The 23,350-nt window shown below is 31.7% G+C and overlaps 1 protein-coding gene across 2 annotated transcripts in view; it reads left to right on the forward strand.

Annotated features, from left to right (window-relative positions):
* The first annotated feature begins 830 nt into the window (after positions 1-830).
* Positions 831-23,350, forward strand: part of LOC133176748 (A disintegrin and metalloproteinase with thrombospondin motifs like) — a 31,380-nt gene continuing 8,860 nt past the window's right edge. Inside the window, exons 1-2 of one of the 2 annotated variants that reach the window (XM_061311820.1) lie at positions 831-903; positions 17,911-18,448. In XM_061311820.1, the coding sequence (XP_061167804.1) occupies positions 18,365-18,448 (84 nt within the window). In that variant the 5' untranslated portion in view covers positions 831-903; positions 17,911-18,364. Of the gene's footprint in view, positions 904-8,596; positions 8,738-17,910; positions 18,449-23,350 lie in introns of those variants that run through there. The other variant, XM_061311819.1, reaches the window with a different exon arrangement.

Raw genomic sequence — 23,350 nt, forward strand, 5'->3', positions numbered from 1 at the left:
ACAATTTCCCGTTAAAGTGATGAAAATAAAGAGCTCACGGTGGTAATCAGGGGATACTATATTGAATTAAGATATCTTTAATCGTTTGAAAAAGTAACTGCTTTCATACTGAAATATTTCCACTTCATGAAAGAACTACGACGGATTGTATAATATATGATGCGCAGGAATAAAATTTAATAAGTTTTATTTTTTAATGTATTTTGTTCTTTGCATTAGAAGCAAAGTATGATGTTAAATACGTCATACATTCAAACATAAATTATGTACATTATAGTGTTCCTGACTATAATGGTTGTTTATAGTCAGATTTAAAAAATGAATTTCTTGAAAATATATTTTTTTCTTTTTTATTGTATCCAAGTATCTTACAAACAAGTTGCCTGATATGACACTACATTTACTTGTATTAAAATGAGGCCACATAAAACTAGGCAATATCTGGTACAAAACGAAAAGCAACCTTAATCATCTTCCGTATTAAATCTTTTTAATTCTTAAGACTTCAACTTTGTCAAGCCTAATTATCAGGAAAAAATGGTCTAAAATTTCTTTAAAAATTGTAAATTGTATATTTTAAATCAAATTTTATTTCATTAGGACGTATTACAAAAAATGCTTACTTAGAAAAATTAAATTTGCACACCAACAATATCTTTGCATGTTTTTTTGTAAAATTGCTGTCATCTTTTAAGTAATAGCTTTGCTTGTCTCATTTATCACAAACGGTCGTAATGCAGAGATGCTTAAAATGTAGAGTAATTTTTCGTGGGAAATAAATTTTCTGTCCAGAAAAAGCTTCTGCAGTGGTTTACTTTAGTTTGTAAGGGATTATGGCTGTTTTATTCTTCCAGGGCTTAGCAGTCCAATGTTTTCTTTGTTCATAGGAAATGTGGCATATACGTGAGTACAAACATACATCAAGTTGTCGGTTGAATGTGTTCCTTTATATGTATTTTTAAATATGAAATAACATGTATCTTAACGAAACTTTGAATGCTAAACGCAAACGGTAAATCAAATGTTCGATACCATTAAATGTTTAGAACTGCTTTTTTTTCCACATATTTAAAACCATACCACTAAAATCCGGGTTTACAGCTTCATAAATGTATCTCCTTTCGTGACCTCTGGATTGTTTAATTATGGTCTGTTTGGCTACTTTTAAATTGGATCTATTGATTAAAAAGATTAATAGAGGTCCGAGTCTGGAAAGGCGATAAAACTGGTTAGTAGACAAAGTTTCTATGTAATTATACTTTTACGTGTATCAAGTTTTTGCCAGCTAGGATTATAAATTAACTATGAAGGAAAGATGTAAATATCGGGATTGTGTAATTTTATTTTATGTTTGGTGGTGAATACCAACCAAGAATCAAGTAATAATTGCAACACTATTACGGTTAGGTATCACCTCATACACACATTTCTTATTACTTATAATGTTCTTTCCGTCCTTTATTCTTTACTCAACAATTAGGCTTTTTGATATCGTTAGCAAAAACAAACTGTAATGCCTATTTAAACCATTTTTATTACGACTTTTTTGGGTAAAATTTAATGCGTATGTGCAATTTATCATTATAAACAAGACAATGTCGTGTTAGAACCACTTAAACTGATATATTATGAGAATATTTTCGTTCCTTTTTTACTACTTCCCCCTTTACATAACAAACATTATTTGCTCTATAAAACCGTTTGGAGAGATTCCAGTGAGCTGAATAAAGTCATCTAAATAATTTCTTGCTCTAAGTGCAATTTGAGAAAAATATTGAATAGGAACGAATTATAGAAACTTCTTTTAATTAATGTGTGTTTCTTTTTTAAATTCGTTAACAAGTATATCCCTCACAATCAATCGAAATAATCCAACTGAAACATAATAATTATCAAAAAATACTAAACATTTTTTTGCTAAATAAACACATTTTTGTTTTCTATTAATGACTTATACTGTAGCCATTTTTTTTCACTCAAAACGATAGAGACCTTTGAGTCTTAACGACTCCCTTAGTGATACTAAGCTTGTTTTTTGAATCGTGTTCTTTTTGAAATCCACTCTTTTGTAAAACGTAAGAACTCCATGTATCTTCATTTGGTTCTAAAGACAATTACTTGTATCTAGAGAAATTTTAATTTCTAGTTATGAAAATATGTACGGAAGTTTGGTAATTTGATGTGCTGTTTCTGTGAAGATTTTTTTTTAAAAGTTCTTTTAGAATTCAATAGGCAGGATTGAATACCAAAAATGACTTTATTTTGCCCTGCATTATGCTGAGTGCAAATGAATGTAATATTTGCGTTCTTGAGAAAATAATTTGAATCCCTTTGTGGACATGCCCCCATCAAACCCCTGGGGCCACAGAATGATTAGTCTTAAATCTATTTAAATAAAAATTAAAATCTTAAAGAAACAAGATGTGTTTGTGAAACACTGATGCCCCCGTATGGCAGCTTATGGCGAAGATTAAAGTTTCTTAAATGCAGGTCAAACTCCAAGTCAAGAAATCAAAAATGTTGGTACCCAAAGAAATGTCTTGTCTCGAGGATACACTGTACCTGTGAAATATGAAAGCCCTAGTACAAACCGTTGAAAAGTTATTGCGAAGATTAAGGTTTTTCAAAGTAAGTAAAATGGCAAGGTTAAATGGTGCCCAAGGGAAGTTCTTGTCACAAGTGATTCACATGATCATGAAATGTGAAAGCCCTAGAACCAAACGTTCAAATGTTATGGCCAATGTTAAAAATTTTTAAAAGTAGGTCAAGCTCCAAGGTCAAGGTCAATGCCAAAACTGTTGGTATCCTAAGGAAGGTCTTGTCACAAGGAATATACTTGTGAAGTATGAAAGCCCTAACACCAACTGTTCAAAAGTTATGGTCAAGGTTAAAGTTTTTCAAAAGTAGATCAAACTCCAAGGTCAAGGTCAAAGGGTCAGAGTTGTTGGTCTCTTAAGGACAGTCTTGTCAGTCTTGTCACAAGGAATGCATATGTGAAGTATGAAAGCCCTAACACCAACTGTTAAAAAGTTATGGCCAAGGTTAAAGTTTTTCAAAAGTAGGTCAAACTCCAAGGTCAAGGACAAAGGGTCAAAGTTGTTGGTATCTAAAGGAAGGTCCTCTCACAAGGAATGCATATGTGACGTATGAAAACCCTAGCACCAACTGTTCAAAAGTTATAGCCAAGGTTAAAATTTTTCAAAAATTGAAGTAGGTCAAACTCCAAGGTCAAGGTTAAAAGGTCAAAGTTGTTGGTTTGCAAAGAAAATTCTTGTCACAAAGAGTACACAAGCGAAGTATGAAAGACCTAGCTCAAATTGTTCAAAAGTTATGGCCAAGGTTAAAGTTTTTCAACAGTAGGTCAAACTCCAAGGTCAAGGTCAAAGGATCAATGATGTTGGTATCCAAAGGAAGGTCTTCTCACAGGAAATACACCTGTGAAGTTTCAAAGCCCAAGCTCCAAGTGTTCAAAAGTTATGGCCAAGGTTAAAGTCTCAAAAAATTTTGCAAAAGTGGGTCAAACTCCAAGGTCAAGGTCAAAAGGTCAAATATGATGGTACCCAAAGAAAGGTCTTGTCACAAGAAATACACATGTGAAATATGAAATCCATAGCTCCAACCAATCAAATGTTATGGGCAAGGTTAAAGTTTTTGCGGACAGACAGACAGACAGACGGAGTGACAGGGCAAAAACTATATGCCCCCGAATCTTCGATTACGAGGGCATAAAAAAATTGAAGTTAACGAATATTAATCGATCTAAAAAAAATCTACAAGCAATACAAATCTGGTAACAGGGCATAAAACACGGATCCATGAAATTTCAGAGGTGGGATCAGATACCTAGGAGGAGTAAGCATCCCCTGCCGACCTATCACAACCGCCATGAGCCCTATGTATTGACCAGGTAGACGGAATATTGCGTTGTCAAATTTAGAGTAAATAAAGGCCCAACAATTGGTATGACACACGTCAGTCAAAATACAATCCAATGATATGGTATTTTTGCTAACAAGGTCATTATAACGATCATAGAATTTTCGAAATGCTGACTTTAAACGAGGCTGTTGAAATCAATGTAACACCAACTAATCTGTCAGTATCCTGCCTCGGTTTAAAAGTTTATCGTACTTTTAGCATGGTCTTGAGTATCGAATACGTTGGGAGACTAAGAACCATATACAGGTGATAGCGTAACATTATTACAGAAATAAGGGAAGGTGACGCTGACGTCATCTCCTTTGTCATGAAATTTAGTTGTTAGTTGGCCCTTATCGTCTATAGTCAGTAAAACATCCAAATATTGATACAGATGTGGCAGACTCGGTGGTACCTTTTATTTCGAGTTCACTGGGATATATCAAGTCGATATATGAATAGAAGTAACTATTATTAATTGATATTACGTCGTTGATATATCTATATGTCGAGTTGAAGGCCAAAGCTAGTGTTTTCTTCTTCTCATATAGAATTTTGGAATAAATTTTGCTTCATAGGAATACAAAAACAGGTCGGCTAATAAAGGAGCACACAATTATTGCCCATGGAATCTCCACAACAGTTTGTTGGAATACCTGGTCTTCGTAGATTACATAGATGTTGTCAATGAGGAATTCCAGCATCCTTCTCATGTCAACCTCAGAGTGCTTGTGTGTCGAATCAGAGTGATTTTTAACAAAGTTACTTCGTTGATGACCAATCACAAGATATAAAAATTTCCAAGTTCCGTTTATACATGTAGTTTTTAATTTATCATGAGGAACGGTTGTATAAGATGTATTTTAAAAAAAAGGCGAACGTTTTTATGTTACTGACTTTTGAAAAATTTGTTGATTTCAAATTTTTCTTTAAGTTATTTGGAGTTTTTGAGAATCCACATCTGATATATACCAATTCTTAGAATTTGAAATAGCACAGTATGTCTGAAGTTTCTCCTTTACAGCATTAATATTTTTGTGAGGAGTAAAGATAGGGCTTCGTAGAGCATTGCTGGACCCGGCAGTGTATCTGTAAGGATTTTCATGAAGTTTATGAATCCAGTATAGGTAGAGTAGATCGAACTCACCTTGGTTGACTGGAATGTTAAAAGTATTAAAGACTGAAATGTGATTTTGAAGAATTTCATTCTTAGAAAGTGAGCTGTCACTATAATTTGGATTTTCAGACGTAAAATTAAAAGCAAATTCTTCTAAAATACAGTTATGATAATGAGCCTTACAAGGACGATGTTGTTACAAGCCTTGCCTGCTGGAACCATAACATATTGGTCATGAAGTCTTTCTAATTCTTTTATGATCTAAAGTGTTCAGGTCTTCCCTTTCATAATAAGTCCAATGTCTGGTATAGGCTTCTACAGAATTCATTATATAAATGAAGTTCAATTGAAAGATCGGGATTTCCTGTATTTAGGACCTTTTTAAGATGATTGGTTTTAGGTCGTCATTTTCAACTATATTATCATCACCGGTGATGACTTGTCCAGCGAGACTGTAGTTGAAAGAAGAACAAGACCACTTAAGAGGAATTTGTTTTGAATACTCAATATCAAGGCACTGTAAGCTTTATTTATAATTGAAAAGTTTGGATGCAATAGTTTTGGGGATATCTGTAGGAAATGCAGGGTGTAAACTTGAAATACGGTTGAATGTATGACTGAACTTTTTTATGATTAAGAATGTTACTAGGGTTCACAGCATCCTATCCTTTGTTGGTAAATCTAAGTGTAAGGAATCGACGGGTTGAATTACAATTGTTATCTTCCGACACACATGGTGGCTTAAAGAGACTGTGTTGGGCATTGTTATTAAATTTTACAGTTTGACAATTCAATTAATCCTCGAGATAAGATATTTCACTGTAAAAAAAAAGAAAGAAAAAAAAGAACCCTTTTTGTTGCCCCTTTCCCCTAACCCTAACATGGATTGCTCAAAGTTGAATCTAAATTACACAAGGATGCTTTCTCCATATTTCAGTGTATAAAATTACCCTTTATGTGGTTTCATTCGTGCCGCTATTAATTTTGAAAAGGGATCTGGCAAGTCACTTGAACAAATATGAATCCCAATAACCAAGGGACGTTTGTTAAAGTTTGGCTGAAATTAGTCTTGAGGTTCTAGAGAGAACAAAGATTTTGGAGGATAGAAATTATACTGAGGAATGACTAATCTATATATATTCTGCCTTATAAAACTCACATTTCAGTCTCTTATAAAGTGCACGAATATATTTAGTGTATTCTCGTGGACAGCAGTCTCTAATGACATTGTCTATTCTATGCTTATTAATTTATTATGCAAATAAGGGTAATTTTCTAATTTGTTACAAACACCTGTGGATATATTCAGATCAGGAAAGGTCCAGGTAAGAGTGGCAGTGAAGCAGTTCCGTGTCCTTCAGAGGCTTACTTTTTTTTACAATATACTTCAAATTCTATATAAAAACGAGTTTAGAAATTATGTAATTCGTATCTTAAGTACTTTTATGATTTGCTGTCCCTTTTCTTGCTAATCAACAGACCTTCCCTCCTTTTAAAAAACTAAACTTTGCCACAAATCGTAAAAATCAGATAGATTTTGATTTCTGAAAATGGCTTTTAGAAATTCTTACATTAAATATCTACATTTTAAAGCAAAATGTATATTGTCAAATAAATGAAAAACCCGACAAGCTTAATCCGTAAGTTAAGAATAATCTGAAATTAAAAATAGTTTGAAAAGAATAGAGAATATCAAAGTCTAGAAGTTTGTTTTATCCTACATTTAAAGAATTTCACTTTTTAAATCTCTGTTCAAAATTTGTTGAATATATCATATATTATTGGGTAAACAATTAACTCGTAATCTCTTAGAAATTCATTAACTAGCGCTTTCATTCTGCTTAAGAATGTAAAAGAGATAGATTAAAGTCCTAACTTATTTAAATTTTAAGGAAATGACTCTTTGGTCCTATCTTAGAGAAATACTAAAATTCTGAGGTTTTTAAATTAAAAAGAATAACTATCACTTGTGACAAATTGACAAAGATTTAGTATAACACAAGAACACATAATTTTTCTGCAATAAATATCAAGATTCATCTCTATTTCAAATATGATATTTGACTATTATAAGATTTATACTTTAGAAAGTAAACAATTGCATGCCAGTTTTATTTCCAAAATTTGTGTGGTGACATATCATCATTAGCTGTGTTGTAGACATGTTTTATGAATTCATAGTTTTTGAGAAAGAACCCCACCCACCACCCAAAATACTTTGGATAAAACGAATTAAATCTTAAAGCACCCAGCATTAAAATCGCCAATTTTTTTTTTATAAAAAGTGATGTACTAAAAAGGTTGTGGTTTTTTTTGCATTTTGAAATAATAATTTCTAAATTTGTAAAAAAAAAAAAAAAAAAAAAAAAAAAAAGGAAATAGAATTACTCCTGTTAAATCCAACACAGAAATTGAGGTGAATGAAATATATGGAGATAACGAACAGTATTTAAGCTCAAAAGTCCATTAAACATTACAAAATAGATGCAGAGCAAACACGGACCTCCAAAACATCAGAGGTGGGATCAGGTGCCATGGAGGAGTGAGCATCCCCTGCCGACCGGTCACACTCGCCGTGTGCTCCTTGTCATGATCGGGTAATAATGGAAAAAATCCGTCGACAATTCAGTGTGTAAATAATGGCATAAAAATTGGTATGAAAAACGTCAGTCAGCATTTGACTCAATGATAAATTGTATTTGCTGACAAGGTCATTGTATCGACCATAGAACTTACGAAATGATGACTTTAAACGAGACTGCTGATATTCTTGTTTCATCAACTTGTTTGTCAATAATTTACCTCGTTTTAGAAATTGTACATACGTAGAGCATGTTCTAACGTATCGAATCAACTGAGAGATATAAATCCCGCATGCAGGTGATGAAGGTATATTGCTGCATAAGTAAGGGAAGTTGACGATTGAAAAGTTAAAGTCATCATGTTTATCATAAAGCTTGGTTGTTAGATTACCATTAACGTCTTTTTCAAGTAAAATATCCAAATATGAAACAGATGTGTCAGAATGTAACGCATGAAATCCGTTGATTATATTTAACAAGAGTATTAGACCAGGTGGATTCATAAAGTACGACATATTGTTTTTATGTTATGTACATATAGCAAACTGTACTGCAGTAAAAGTTTTTGAAGGCGTCAAACCTTCATTTACATAGAAATGGTAAATGTCAATTTTTATGGCCAACTTAAAAGCTAAGACAGAAAATGCGTATACAAAAGATACATGTATATAAAGATAACTATTCATGCCTGAAACATTTGAATTATGATACGAAAGCAAAAGAAAAATGTTGTTTACACAAATTAATTATTTATTGCTAATTAATTTTCTATTACTGGTATCCAATAAGGAACTTCCCCTTCCTAAAAAAAAAGTGTCAAACTCTCATTCAGTTTAAATGTCTTATTATTCGACAAATCACATTTTAGAAACTCTGTTCCCTACATGTTTGGAGCCTCTGTCTGTTTCCAAATTTAGAATTATGTTAATTAGACAATCTAGGAGAATGGTTTGACATACAACTTAAAGAGGTGAAGAAGGCAGACATCATTTATTTCTACAGAGCAATTTCAAATTTGTTTTTAAAGCACAGTGTAATTATAGGGATTTAACTAGATACCAAATATAGGCACATGTCTTTTTCCATATCTGAAGTCTTTGGGGATTTTCAACTTTGACAAGTAAGTCTTTTAATGACTGTAACATTGATTACAGGCTTAAATTTCAAAAATACCTAATTATGCATAGATGTCTTTTCTTGATAGACATTGTAAAGGTTACAGTAGTAAAGACCAGATGAAATATTTATGTGTTTACTTAAAAATGCATTTATAGTTATTATTTTAGTCTCATATATCATTTCAATGTGTATCAAAGAATATGTCTAAACTTGTTTTTATACTTGTCATTGTCATTGGTCATTTGCAAAATTATTTTGTTTAAAATATTCTGATTGTACACGCAAGTACTCTGAAGTTGATATCAAAAAGATGTTTGAATTTCTAATTGACAATAATCTATGAAGTTTTTGGAGATTAAGTTTTCCAACAAGCTGTTGGAATTGCCATGGGAACTAACTGCGCCCCGTTATTAGCAGACCTATGAAGCAGAATTTATTCAAAAAACATCTGCATGAGACGAAGAAGTCTTCAATTCGATATTTGGATATATCGACGACGTTTTATTATTATTTTTAAAACAATAGTCATTTTCATTCCTATGTTGATTTGATGTATCCTTTAGAACTCGACATAAAGGACACCACAGAGTCTGACACATCTGTTTCATGTTTGGATAATTAACTAGAAAAGGACGTAAATGGCAACCTATCAACAAAACTTTATGATAAACATGATGACGTCAACTTTTCTATCGTCAACTTCATTTATTTATGTAGCAATATACCATTATCACCTGCATATGGAGTTTATGTCTCCCAGTTAATTCGATACGCAAGCGCATGCTCTACGTACAACAATTTCTAAAAAAAAAAAAAGTCAAGCTATTGATAAATTAGTAAATAATACAAGGATACTAAACAGTCCCTTTTAAAGTCAACATCTCGCAAATTAATGACCTTGTTAGCAAATACAATATATCGTTAAATCGAATGTTGACTGACGTTTTTCATACAAATTATTAGGACATTTTTTACACTGAATTGTTTACAGATTTTTTGCGTTAGTCTGATCATGACAAGGAACACGCGGTGGGTGTGACCGGTCGACAATGGATGCTTACACCTTCATGGCAACTGATCCCACCTCTAATGTTTTTAGAGGTCTGGGTTTTTACTCTACTTCCAATTTGTATTGTTTCAATGGATGTTTGAGCTTGATTACTGTTCACTATCTTCATATTTCATTCTTACCATTGGCCAAATATAATGCATATTGATACCTCTATGTCTTAACTTAATCCCAACCCAAAGTGAATAAGAAGTAGGGTGTACAATGGAGATCTATAATTGATTTGTCTTCACAGTCTCTGAATGAGACTCACAAAAAGACATAAATATGTGTAAATGAAATGGGAAAATAATGAACGGTAATCAAAAGTCCAGTGAAACAATACAAATTGTGAGCAGAGCAAATACGGACCTCTCAAAACATCAGAGGTGGAATTAGGTGCCATGGAGCAGTAAGAATTCCCTGTCGACCGGTCGCATCTGCCGTGTACTCTTTGTCATGATCGGATAAACGGGAAAATCCGTAGAAAATGCAGTATGAAATAATGGTCTAACAATTTGTATGAAAGACGTTAGTCAACATTCGACCTAAAGACAGATCGTATTTGCAAACAAGATCATTGTATCGACCATAGAATTTGCTAAATGTTATTGTAGATACCTTGTATTATCAACGTGTTATAAATATCCTGTTAAATAAGAGACAGAAACAAATTATACAATTACACGCCCAACAATAAATAGGAACGTGCCAATATCTGTTTCATTAAAATCAATTCGCTTTGAAAATGAATTTTCTAATTTTCCCAAAACTATTTTTAAAAAAAAAAGGGGGGGTAAAAAACAGTTTTAAAATGCTATTATACTGCTAGTATGAGATGTTGGAAATAAAATATTCAGATATTTTAACACACCATATTCCTTAGGATTGGAGTAATTAACTATAAGGTAAATCGTGTTTTTGAAATAAATTTATTTTGGCGTACTTTTACGATATTGTATCGACACCAGAAAAAGTTCTTGAGAATAATAAAAGTAAAACATCTCATTGCTGATCTTTTGGAGGCTTCTCGAAAATGACACTTTCTTAATTATTGTGCTATTTTTCTTGCAAAAATAATGTTACGCGAAATACAAGTGAGTTGTATTTTAAAATAAGAGAATTATACCGGTAACAGATTGCCAACATATATGTTAATATACAGTTGCTCTAACTCTTAACAATTATTCTACGGGGCACCAATAAGAAGTCCTTTATCATTATTTATTATACATACTACATTATATTTCATACTTATAAACAGAATATGAAGTGAGAAATAAATTGTGTAAAACCATGACATCCTTGTAAAGGGCGCCCCTTTACTTGTTCATATTACGCAATATAATACCAATTACTTCTACTTTTACCTTATTAGAAACCCTTTCTTGCATTTTCTGACAGTGGGAGTTGGCTGCCAGAGAATTAACATACAATTACCTTTACAAATTATCAAACACCATGCAGAGAGACAACAGCAGCAATTAATCTACATATCAACTAAAGCGTTGGGATTTTGAATACAGCTGTATAAATAATTCTGCTGTATCAAAAAAATTCACAAAAGATTACACGAGCAGTGACGGCATATATTTTTATGCCCCCGTATCGAAGATTGCCCTGTCCGTCCGTCTGTCTGTCTGCCTGTTTGTCCGCAAAAACTTTAACCTTGCCCATAACTTTTGATTGGTTGGAGCTATGGCTTTCATACTTCATACGTGTATTCCTTGTGACAAGACCTTTCTTTGGGTACCACCATATTTGACCTTTTGACCTTGACCTTGGAGTTTGACCTAGTTTTGCGAAATTTTGCCAAACTTTAACTTTGGTCATAACTTTTGAACAATAAGTGCTATGGCTTTTATGCTTCACATATGTAATTCTTGTGACAAGACCTTTCTTCGGATACCAACAAGTTTGACCCTTTGACCCTGACCTAAGAGTTTGACCTACTTTTGGAAAACTCTAACCTTGGCCACAACTTTTGAACGGTTGGTGCTAGGGCAATCATGTTTCACGTGTGTAATCCTTGTGACAAGACCTTCCTTTGGATACCAACAACTTTGACCTTTTGACCTTGACCTTGGAGTTTGATCTACTTTTAGAAAACTTTAACCTTGGCCATAACGTTTGAAGGGTTGGTGCTAGGGCTTTCATACTTCACATATGCATTCCTTGTGACTAGACCTTTCTTTGAATACCAACAACTTTGACCCTGACCGTGGAGTTTGACCTACTTTTGGAAAACTTTAACCTTGTTCATAACATTTGAAAGAGTGGTGCTTCAGCTTTCAAATTTCACCTGTGTATTTCTTAGGAGAAGGCTTTTCCTTGGGCACCATTAATTTTGACTATTTGACCTTGACCTTGATGTTTGACATACTTTTGAAAAAACTTTAACTTTTTCCATATCTTTTCAATGGTTGCTGCTAGAGCTTTTATATTTCACAGGTTTATTCTTCGAGACAAGACCTTACTTTGGGTATCAATATATTTGAGTTGCATTTGAGAAAGTTTAATCTTTGCTATAAGTTGCCAAACGGGGGCATCAGTGTTTCACAAACACATCTTGTTCCTTATAGCATCTCATCTGTTAGGAATTAACCACCTTAAAAATCTTATTTTTTATCGAAGTGGTTTCTTTTTTCATTTTACAGGAAGAAAGTTGTCTTTCTTTGAATTACGCCATACAGAACATTGGCCATGGGACAAACGAAACCGTTATGTTGGGGTTTTGTCCTGAAAATAATCTAAGAGCATTGAGTAGATCTGGTTGATGTTTCGGGTGGGGGATAAAAAAGTACATTTATTTATCACATTCGTATCAGTTAAAAGGTTCATTACATATACACCTATAAAGATAACATGCAGTATTTAATAAAAACACTGGTTATTAATATGTATCTTAAGAGTTGTGCGTATTAACCGATTATCGATTACTTTTCTTCTATTCAAATCTCTTTCATAAGTTCATTAGATGGTGTATTGAAATAAAATGCTAAAACTTCCAATATACACACTGCTTCGTACGTGTATAAATTTAATGTTAATTTATCCCGTCGTCAGGTGTGGATCATTAGTGTCAAACAGGAAATTTTAGTGCACTTCAAACTAAAACGAAAACCGCAGAGGTTTCCCGATAATGTGTCGATGCACATTGTCTCCTCTGCACCAATGAATTCACTTAATGTGGTATTTTGCAATACATTTTATCCTCTAATTTAGTTCGACATATTGCTTCATATCTTAAAATGGTTACTTAAATAGATGATATCAGAACAGAATATTCAAAAAATGCTCATGTCATTTTTCAAGAAAGCTGACTTAAATAATTTTTGAAACCTTTTTAACTTGACCTATTTTAATATTTGATTATGATTACTTTCAATACGCCTTTCTTCTATAACTCGTTAAATCATCCTAAAACAGATTTGTTTCCCATTAAAAATAAACTTATTTTTCAAAGGGCTTTTAGTTTGAGCTTAAATTTATATCAGAATTAAAGGCCTGTAAAATCACAATAGATATATCATAAGCAGCAACACATCGAAGTTATGAAGATGACTGGCAATTTAGATTAGCAATTTAAATGTTCATCAAAAATCGCACCAAACTAAGCAAATCCAGAAAGACCCAGAATTGCATCGTAACAGCATTTCAACTTATCATTCCTGAAAAAGTTATGGAGACATGAAAAAATCATTAAATGGCACCAATTTCTTAATTTGAATTCTTAATTCCATTCATATCATTTATTGAGAACAGAGTAAGAAACAGACTAAAAACAATAGAGATGGATGAGATGTGCAAGTATCCCTTTAGACTGGTCACATTCGCCATCAGCCCTTTGTCTTTGTAAGTAAAGGCTCAAAGACATGTATTAAAAAATGTCAATCAACATTCGACGTAGCGACAGGTTTGTAACTGCAAAATAGACGTCATTGTATCCACTGTAGAATTTGCTAAATGGTGACTTTAAACAAAATTGTTGATACCCTTGTAACATCAATTTATTCATCAGTAGCCTGTCTTGGTTTATAAATTGATCGTACATGATACATGCATTTGAGTTGAAAACCAAAAAGGATAAATAAACACAAAAACAGGTGATACGTATATAGAGGATATTCAATGTTTTATAGTTGGATAGTGGGATTTGGAATTTATTTATCGAATTTAAAGATCACTTTAAATGTGTCACTACTGATATGTCAAATTCATAAACGTATCGAATGAATCTCTCAAAAGATGTAACTAGCTGTGAAAGGTTGTCACCATACAAATCGACTACAAGTGGAAACTGAGAAAGCATTGGCTGAGCTTAAGATTCATTAAATATCAGTCCCTGTAGTTGTCTCATAAAGTTAAAATTTGTCTCCCTAGAGTATCATTAAATCATAACAAGAGACACCATATTTTGACTCTGAAATTATTTCATTTCGTTACATCATTTCTGTAAACATCATAATTACATATGGCAAGAAGTTGTTTTCCAGATGAGGTATATGTATTTGAATATTTCTAGGATTTTGTTACTTGTGAATGGAAAGGAAATATGTCAAGATGTCGTTTTAGTAGAAAAAGAAATTCTTTGCAGTTATATTTAAAATGTTTTAAAAATACAGGTATTTATAATGCAAGAACCTAATACACTTGAAGGTAAATACTTGCAATCCCTTTGTCATTTTTTAATTTTTTTTTTTTTTTTTTTTTTTTTTTTTTTTTTTTTTTTTACAGATCATTATTTTCATCATTCTTAAACAAGTATATAAATTAAAAAACGAGAAGTATTATCAAGTTAAACAATCTAAACATGTGTTATACTGGCTCGAATAAGTGTGCTTGCTACTTGCCCAAATTAGATAGCTTTATCTTGTTCTATATCAAGTATCAAATTTATGTAATACTTCTATACTTTTTCGGAGATAAATCTTTCATTAACATATGTTTCTGTTGTTGCTGCATTTTAAACTATTTTTTCATAATAATGAAAATAACTAAAATATATTTACGTCGCAGATGCAGGGAAACATTAATTTTTTTTTAAGTATTTGCTTTTTTAATATTGAATATTTCATGAGAAACCTGACAAATGTTTGAAGACAAATCTAAAATTTATGAAAATAGCTAAGCCAATGTACTTCTAAGAAACAAATTACATTAGCGTTTAACATTCCCAAAATTTGACCACAAACAGACTATTTGGTAAAATGATTTATGTCAGTAACTTCACCTTTGTAAAAATTAAATGACCTCCGTAAGGTAGCCAATATTTGCTTTGCAAAAAAGACAGTTAACATTTAAAGATCACAAGATATTCTTATAATACTGAGAATGCACAAAATGTTGCTGTAAATTTATCCAGCAGATATGGTAATAATAGCCGTCAGATTTACTTAAGGAAAATCATGAATTAAGAATTAGTTTCGTTACAAGCCGAATAATTCCACGTGCATATGGTTCTTTCTTACATAAGTAACACGTAGATATGAAGTAAACACACAAGTTGCTTCATTTACTATTATTGCAGAGCTGTATTACGATTCTAAACATTCTCGATATTCTATTGTAAACCTCTTATACATATCAGCTAGTGCCACTTTCACTAAGGTCAAATTCGAGACATTGTGACGACTAGGAGGGAAAAACCAGCCTAATGATTTTAATTCATCTTAATTAATTATGCGCTTCATTTAATTTATCAAAAAAGAAACATTTCCCTCAGAAAATGTTCTACAATGTATCTGCCGTATAGATTTATGATTAACCTGCAATGGGAGGAAAAAGTAACACAGAAATTGTCATGTCAAGGTCTCCTGATACTTAAAGCAATGATAGATATGACGACTAAGTTAAATAATGTATAACAAGAAAGTCACGAGGTCAGATTTCAATACTCTAACCGAACAATAATCATCAGTGCTCGTTTAAATAAGCCTCAAACTGTCTTCGCGTGGTTCTCCAGCAAAGAAACCTTCTCACTTAAGTCAAATTTTTCATGTAGACCTAATCTGATGCCATCTAATTCAAACGAAATGTTACCCCCAGGCCAGTAGAACGCGTGAGGAAGGGGGAGCTTTTTTAAGAAAGGATTTGGAGACATAACGTTTTATGTACAATTAGTATCTCCAGAATGTTCTTTGAAACATCAAGGGTAAAATCTAAGAACATGCTTATAATATTTAGAAGTAAAGAATGTCAGATCACGCGCAAAATTAATTCAATCACGTACATCGATCATTCATTTATTGATCTGGTATGTAATGGTTTCAATAACTTTATCAATTGTCACCTTTTTTATGGTTCAAAAAACAAGGAATAGACGCAAAACCTACGTTTTAAAATGTTTGACTGATTTACAATTTCAATAATCTTCAGAATTTTTGATAGATCTTTAATTTGTATTGCATATATACTGCAGATTACAGTTATGTAATAATGATCATTAGGAGACTGTTCAAAATTATATTTTGCATAGTACGTAATGTATTTCTGGGTATCTATCAACGTCAAACACGTTATTTTTAAGACATTTCCTTGACATTCATATAAAAGGTTTATAGGTCAAGATTTCTTGATAATCACATCAAAATTAATCATTGCAAAACCAAATAATTTCATTCTAATTTGTTGTAAGGAAAACATTAAACGTAAGGTAAACATAATATCATTATGTAGATCAATACAAACTGTACATATGTTATGTTGTAAAAAATGTCAAAACTCTAGAAATCGCATGCTTGCAATTATACTGATGTAATGTGAAGATAAATAATTTCATTATTATTAATCGGAATTCATTTTTCATTTAATTGCATTGAATAATATGCTATCTAGCGGGCATCTTTTGATGATTTCATGTCAAAGTGCATATCCTCGTCTTAAAAGTATTTGAACCTTGTGATATGGTATTGACATATGCAAATTAGTCCATTTGCATAATCACACTAACAACGTTAGGTACCAATAACCATTTCTGCTCGTCTGTGCTCTGTGTTTTATTGTAAACGTAAATTCATTGTCTAATTTGTATATTTGACAAAACACATTACTATCGCTTAATACATTGATTTGTAATTAGTTTCCTGCAATTTTGATAGTTGACATGATTTCAGTGCAATTTTTTATAATATTCAGAACATGTCCAATAATTTAAAACAAAGAAATTATCAGGATATTTATTCTTTCAATAAGACAAGCAATGCTTAGCATTTCGTTTATACAACTTAATACGAGAATTTTTGTGTCAACCACGTCTTATCCATTTTATCTTCAATTGTATATGTTTTGTAACTTTTTTAAAACTATATTTTAAGTTTAAGTGAAACAGCCGTCTTCAGAGCATTATACATGCTTATATTAATGATCGATGTCTTCACATTCCACAATATAAACACTAATTAGAATTCTATGAAAAATATTTAAAAAAAAAAAAAGAAAAAGAAATGCATGCTGCAGTTGAATATAAACATATAAATATTTTGACTTCAAATAGAAATAAAATTTGTTATGAACAATTTTCCCCATAGTCAGACAAAAACTTATTCAACTCAGTTTTTGAGATGTCTATCAAAATGTTAGAGTAAAAATACGTGTACCATTCTTAGCATTTAACACAAAAAATAATGGATTCTCTTCGGGTCAGACACTTACAGATACTCAGTAGTCAGTACTACACTATTCCAAACAACATCACTTAATATTTGATTCTCAGTTAGAATTAAAATACTTTGTATTGATTATAACTTGAATATTTCTTTCTTGCCAAAACCCTTTTTTGGTTGTGTTTTTGAAATAAGGTAATAATTTGGTAAAGTTAGCTTTCCAATTTATTTCGATTCAGAACACGTCAAAAAAGACATTAATTACGTGATTTGATTTTAAATGATATTTCTTATATCTTATTATTCTATTGGCATTTTGTGTATAAGAAATTAGAAAACGCTGTCATTACCCAGAAGCTGTTTAGCCCTATAACCTGATAACTGTGTACTACACCTTTTTTGTGGTTCCTATATTTTCTACTGGCGATACAGGATATCTTAAGTAATCATAATTTCTAATATAACAACAAGTTATATGATGTTATTTCTCATAAAAATGCCAAATTATTTTCTATTTTACAGCAGTAAAGTCTGAAAACACAGGTAACCAACTATTTGATCTCCAACAAGTTGCCCTGAAGACAGTAAGCAGTCAAGCGTGACCAACGAAGGCACTATTACGCGAACGTACGACCGTGATTAACCCCTATTACGAGCATGACGGAAAATCAACTACTTCCGAAGAGCTAGCTTTTTCTCCAGAGTGATCGGCGAACTCGTCAACGAAAAAAGCTCAAGCGCAACTAACATCCAGCGAAGCCTGTTCGTTATCAAGTTCACGATTACAGCTCTCCGGGGTGCATCGTCTACAATACAACACATAGAACCAGAAACAGAATGGAAAAAAACATTTTAATTTAAAAGATTCTTTCAATGAGGATTTTACAAATAACTTCAGCTATTAAGGCCATCGTCGATGTGATTTGATTTCTGTTATTTTTATATATTTATTTATTGAGTGATATTTTTATCTATTATGGAATTTACACAAATCTTCAAGACTTATTTGCTTACCCTCTTCATATCCACGTGCACAAGTTATTCACAATGGCAAAATAAGGTAAGATGATGAACATTTTACTTCAGAAATCTACCCCTATTGAATGTATTTGATGACAGCAGTTTTGATTGTCACAATTTATATTTAAATACAATAAGTACACTAATTTAAAATAAAAAAAAAAAAAGTTTGGCATATTTACTTTCTTTTGAGTATACCGTTTACAAAATATCAAAGGAAGAACGAATACGGTACTTGCTACACTGAAATTAATTTATTGCAAACGTGTAAAGCACACGTTGAGTTTGTCATAAATATTTGCACGAAATAGCCTTATGCTATCTTTACACTATCGCAATATCTTGTAATAAGTTCACAGAAATAATTTGTCTTCATATTTTTATTTTTAAAGCTTTTAATTGGCGATTCATTAAATTCTAACATTTGCTATATATGGAATGATAAAATGCTTTAACGATGCAGGACATTTTGAGATTGTAATGTACAGATCCTTTTTTAAAAAAAACAAAACAGATCCTAAGCTTGAACAATTGTCATTGCATCCATTTAATTATAAATCTCAGGATATGACCTGAAATAACAGAATTTCATTTTTTTTTTTTTTAAAAAAAGATGAAATCGACAGTCTGATCACATATTCTTGACGGCTGAGTAACGACCAAAATGTAAATTTCAAATCAACTGCTGTCATTTTTCAAGAGGGAAATATACGATTATAAAGCGACACTCGATAATTTTCTTTGAATAAATTAGAGTTCTTTTTATGATAAATAATTGACTAATGAAATGTTTACTGAAGAACTTGACAAAAAGTTAACATTTAAATGGCATTTTCTTGACCCATGGCAAGCACATAAGTAAATTAGTGGTGAAAGAACGTGGTTTGACTAAATGATATTAAAAAATTCAAAAATAACTTCAATTTTCTTCTGTAAAAAAAAATTGAAGTATACCATCACAAGTGAAACACAAATTGCCTTAACAGGTTTAAGTTTTCCTCTTTCAATATTTTAATTAGAATGTCAAATTTAAAGGGTCACGAGTAATTAATAATAGGGAATAAAAGGGGAATATAGGAAACGCACTGATTTATGACGTCACTATGGGCACTTCCGCAGGAAAATATTCCATTATATAGTGCATTATCTCTTTATTAAGAAAAGCATTAAAAATAATTTGATTTGTTTAGTGAAGAAACTTTCATCACATTAATTTGTAAACAAATATTCCTTTTAGGCACAGGTCAAAAAATAAGACTTGTTATCATGCTGTCTTTGATTAAAAACAACAGTTGTCTTATAGGACATTGACAAGATAGGCTATGCTATGGCAAATCTCCACCAGCTGTGGACAGTTACAAGAATCATATTTGACGAAGAAGCTTTGTAGATATGAGAGTTTCTTATGGTTTAGACAGAAATAATGTTCAATGTACGTGGTTTCAGTATGCAAAGTGACTCTATAAAGAAGATTCCTTTGTTCTGGAGAACTTACTATGTATTTAAAGCGAGATTGTTTTTGAGTGAAAATTTTACAATCCATACAATTTTACCATTTTTAGTTTATGGTGATTTGAAGTACTTTAAGTTATATATACAATGTATGCCTTATATTAAATCTACAGATATTCAATTTTACAAACAATTTCCCATCTAGATCCTCACATTTTTTAGGCCTAGGTGGCAAAAAATCAACAAAATGTAGAATTTTTAAAAGTTATTCATACTTTTTAAAAAGAATGTGGTATATTTTCTAAACAATCTTAATTTTTATTTATAGAATTATATTCTGTGTATCAAGAATTTTCAGTCTTTGACATTACTAATTGATTTGTTACTGAAAATAATCGTACTTCTATTACGGCAATTTTATAAAATTCTGTATAAGAAGACTATCTAAGTTATAGAACTTGTGTCTTATCCTTTCGACTTTCTCAATAAAAAAAAATATGTTCAATTCACTTCAAAAATCAAAACCAGCATCATGTCAGGTACTGCTACGTTTGAACAATACAAAGTGCACAATCATTTCTTAAATTATGTCTCAAATGGTAACTGTGGTCTTAATATAGAAGCATTATATATATGAGAGGCGGTATGCTTTAATAAGCTTGATTGATAATCCTCGTTAAAAAATAATCGATAATTATCATTTCTTTACCAAATTTTGACACGAAATGTTTTAAATTTGCATACATCAAAAATCACCTCAAAACCTTTTATATGTTTTATTCTTTTATATACTTGCGTAACAACCAGATGCCTGTACTATCTTCCGTATATATACATATATATCTGTAGTTTGATTGCTATAGTCTTAAGTAATTCTCAGGATGGGTCTATGTCTGTTTAACGATTGCTCTTATTGCATTACATATTATAGCTTTGCACAGACCGAAAAGTTTCCAGTATTTATGACTTGAGTCATAGTGACGTCTGCAGGTTATTTCAGACTTTTCAGCATCTGATAGAGTGAATGCAAAACAAAGGATGGAGCCTGTAACATGTAAATGAAAAGTAAACGTTAAAATCAAGCATATGTCCCATGCCTTACTTACATATTTTTGCTGAAGTACTTTTCTTGATTTAAAAATACTTTTAACCCGTACAGTTGGAAGTTCCCAAGAACTATCTGGTTATTTATGGTGACAGTCGAGAAAAGAGAAAATGGTTGGACTCCATGCATTTCCGTCAGATGTCATTTTTCAAAAACAGTATTTAGCTTAGTAGTGGTGCAGCTAATTCAATCAATCTTAAAGGGAATAAATTAGGTCTGAATATATTACCTTCAAAATCCTGAAAATTTAAATCAATTTTTAATAAAAATAGATATTCTTGATTGTGCATTTTAATGTTCGGAACACAATGCAACTTATTTGTTATGCCTTTACAACGGCAAAACCGTTTTCAAATTTTTGTCTCCTACATAAATTTCGGTGATTTACACCTTAATTTATTAGATTCTTCAACAACAAAATTGTGAAAGGATCGCCTTTAGAGCTAACACAGATTAGTAAAACATACGAATAACACAAACCCTGCTGTGAATCATTTAGCCAAGTGGCCTTGGGCAATAGTTTGGATACACTAACACTGACTCCATTACGGGTAGAAACCCCTCAGGGAAGCAGTTCTGATGTTGTGTGTGCTAATCTTATACAAGTCTGTAGGTATTTGGATGTGAACAACGTAAGCATATCTTATTTGTTTAATTACATCACGGACTTGACGTTAATCGTTCCTTCTTTGACCCCAATGTATCTTTTTATAAGTACTGAGAAATATTTGCTAGTGTCCGCAAATTTTAAACTAATTTTAGAAAGTAGCTATCAACATTTATTTCAAAATTATGATTAATATACTTTTAAATACGAGGATTATACTCCTCAGTAATACGAATACTATCGTGTTAACTCTTTTTATTGTTCTTTACGATATGCATTAAAAGGAATACAGATCGAATACTCCCATGAACGACAACTGGGGTATTTAGTGTACAAAAGTTTTAGATTTTTTTTCATTAACATATGAATAAATAATTGTCAGCTTGCTTTATCTTTGTTATACAAGACCATGTCTAACCATGAAAGATATTAATGGAGGTTTTTTACAGAACCTTTATATTAGGTGTCAAGAAACATAATTGCCTCGTTAACTCTACATCAACCCTGGATTATTTCTGTAAATAGACACCTTTCTTGTCCTTTCATTATCGTTTCTCTCCATAAGGTTAGGATTATAAGGAAGTTCCGATGTGTCTCAGACATGTCCACTTAATTTTGAAAGGTTCCAACCCTCCCAGAACAGTAATGTGTATCTTAATTGTTACCACTGACAACAATGCATTCGTCGTTGAAACGAAAGCATCTTGTGGTATTGTCCTTCCTAGAATACTTTATTTTAGCAAATAAAATATACAACATGATATTTTATTTGTTAAAATAAAGTATGTCAGGAAGGAAAGTTTAATCAACATATCTTCTTTTTCAAGACTGTTCTCCTAAAATGTTTGTAATCTCTCTCTCTCTCTCTCTCTCTCTCTCTCTTGGCATGTACCTTGATATTTTCTGTATGCTATTGATGAACTCTTGAAGCTGAAGAAATATTTGTGACTCAGTGTCTCTACTAAAAATGCTCCAAAAATACGATCTACAGTTCTATTTGCGGAATAATACTTTGCTAACTATTGTTTTATTTTCTATTCTACCGACTTGTATGTAAAATAACTAAGCATGCATTTTCTTCAACAAAGACAAAAATGTAAATATATCTGACATTTGCATTAAATGCGAGTACCAACATGAAGTGTTAATTGAAGATATGAAAATGACAAATGGTTAAAAAGTATTTTTTATATCAATAAGAAAAAATGAAACATAACTATAAAAAGGTTTTACAATTGATTCAAAATAAAACCATGGTTCTAAATTCTTGGAAAAAATGTTCATCTTAAAGGTTAACCAACTGATATAGCCTTCATTTGAACTGTAGTTTTATGTAGCTTTATATTTATGCCGTTTACCCACGTTTACATGTGTTTCTTATGTTAAATAGTCCCTTTCCTCTGTTAACATTGTAGATTGGTCTGTTAACACACTTTGTAGATGCACTTGCATGTTTTATGCTGAACACAATAATAAACGTTTGTGGGACAGGTATGAAATCATGACAGCAAGAAGTTTTTAAGAATACGTGGTAGTGGCTAAGCGACCAAGGTGTCCATTTTGGGCTCATTAATGACTTTTTGTAATTATGATAATTGATTACTTACTGCTAGTAAAACTTCTCACGATGTCTGCAGGTGTCGCTATGTCACAAGGAAATCCAAGTATTGCTTCTTTTGCCATTTTCGTCCATAGAAACTAGTTTTACATTTCTCTCGAATTGTTCTATAATGTAAAAAAAAAAAAATCGGAATTTGTCTGTTTGATGATAATTGGCT

Source organism: Saccostrea echinata, unplaced genomic scaffold (assembly GCF_033153115.1).
Source record: "Saccostrea echinata isolate AGI-Se365-2 ecotype Australia unplaced genomic scaffold, CSIRO_AGI_Sech_v1 ptg000081l, whole genome shotgun sequence".
Lineage (NCBI taxonomy): Eukaryota > Metazoa > Mollusca > Bivalvia > Ostreida > Ostreidae > Saccostrea > Saccostrea echinata.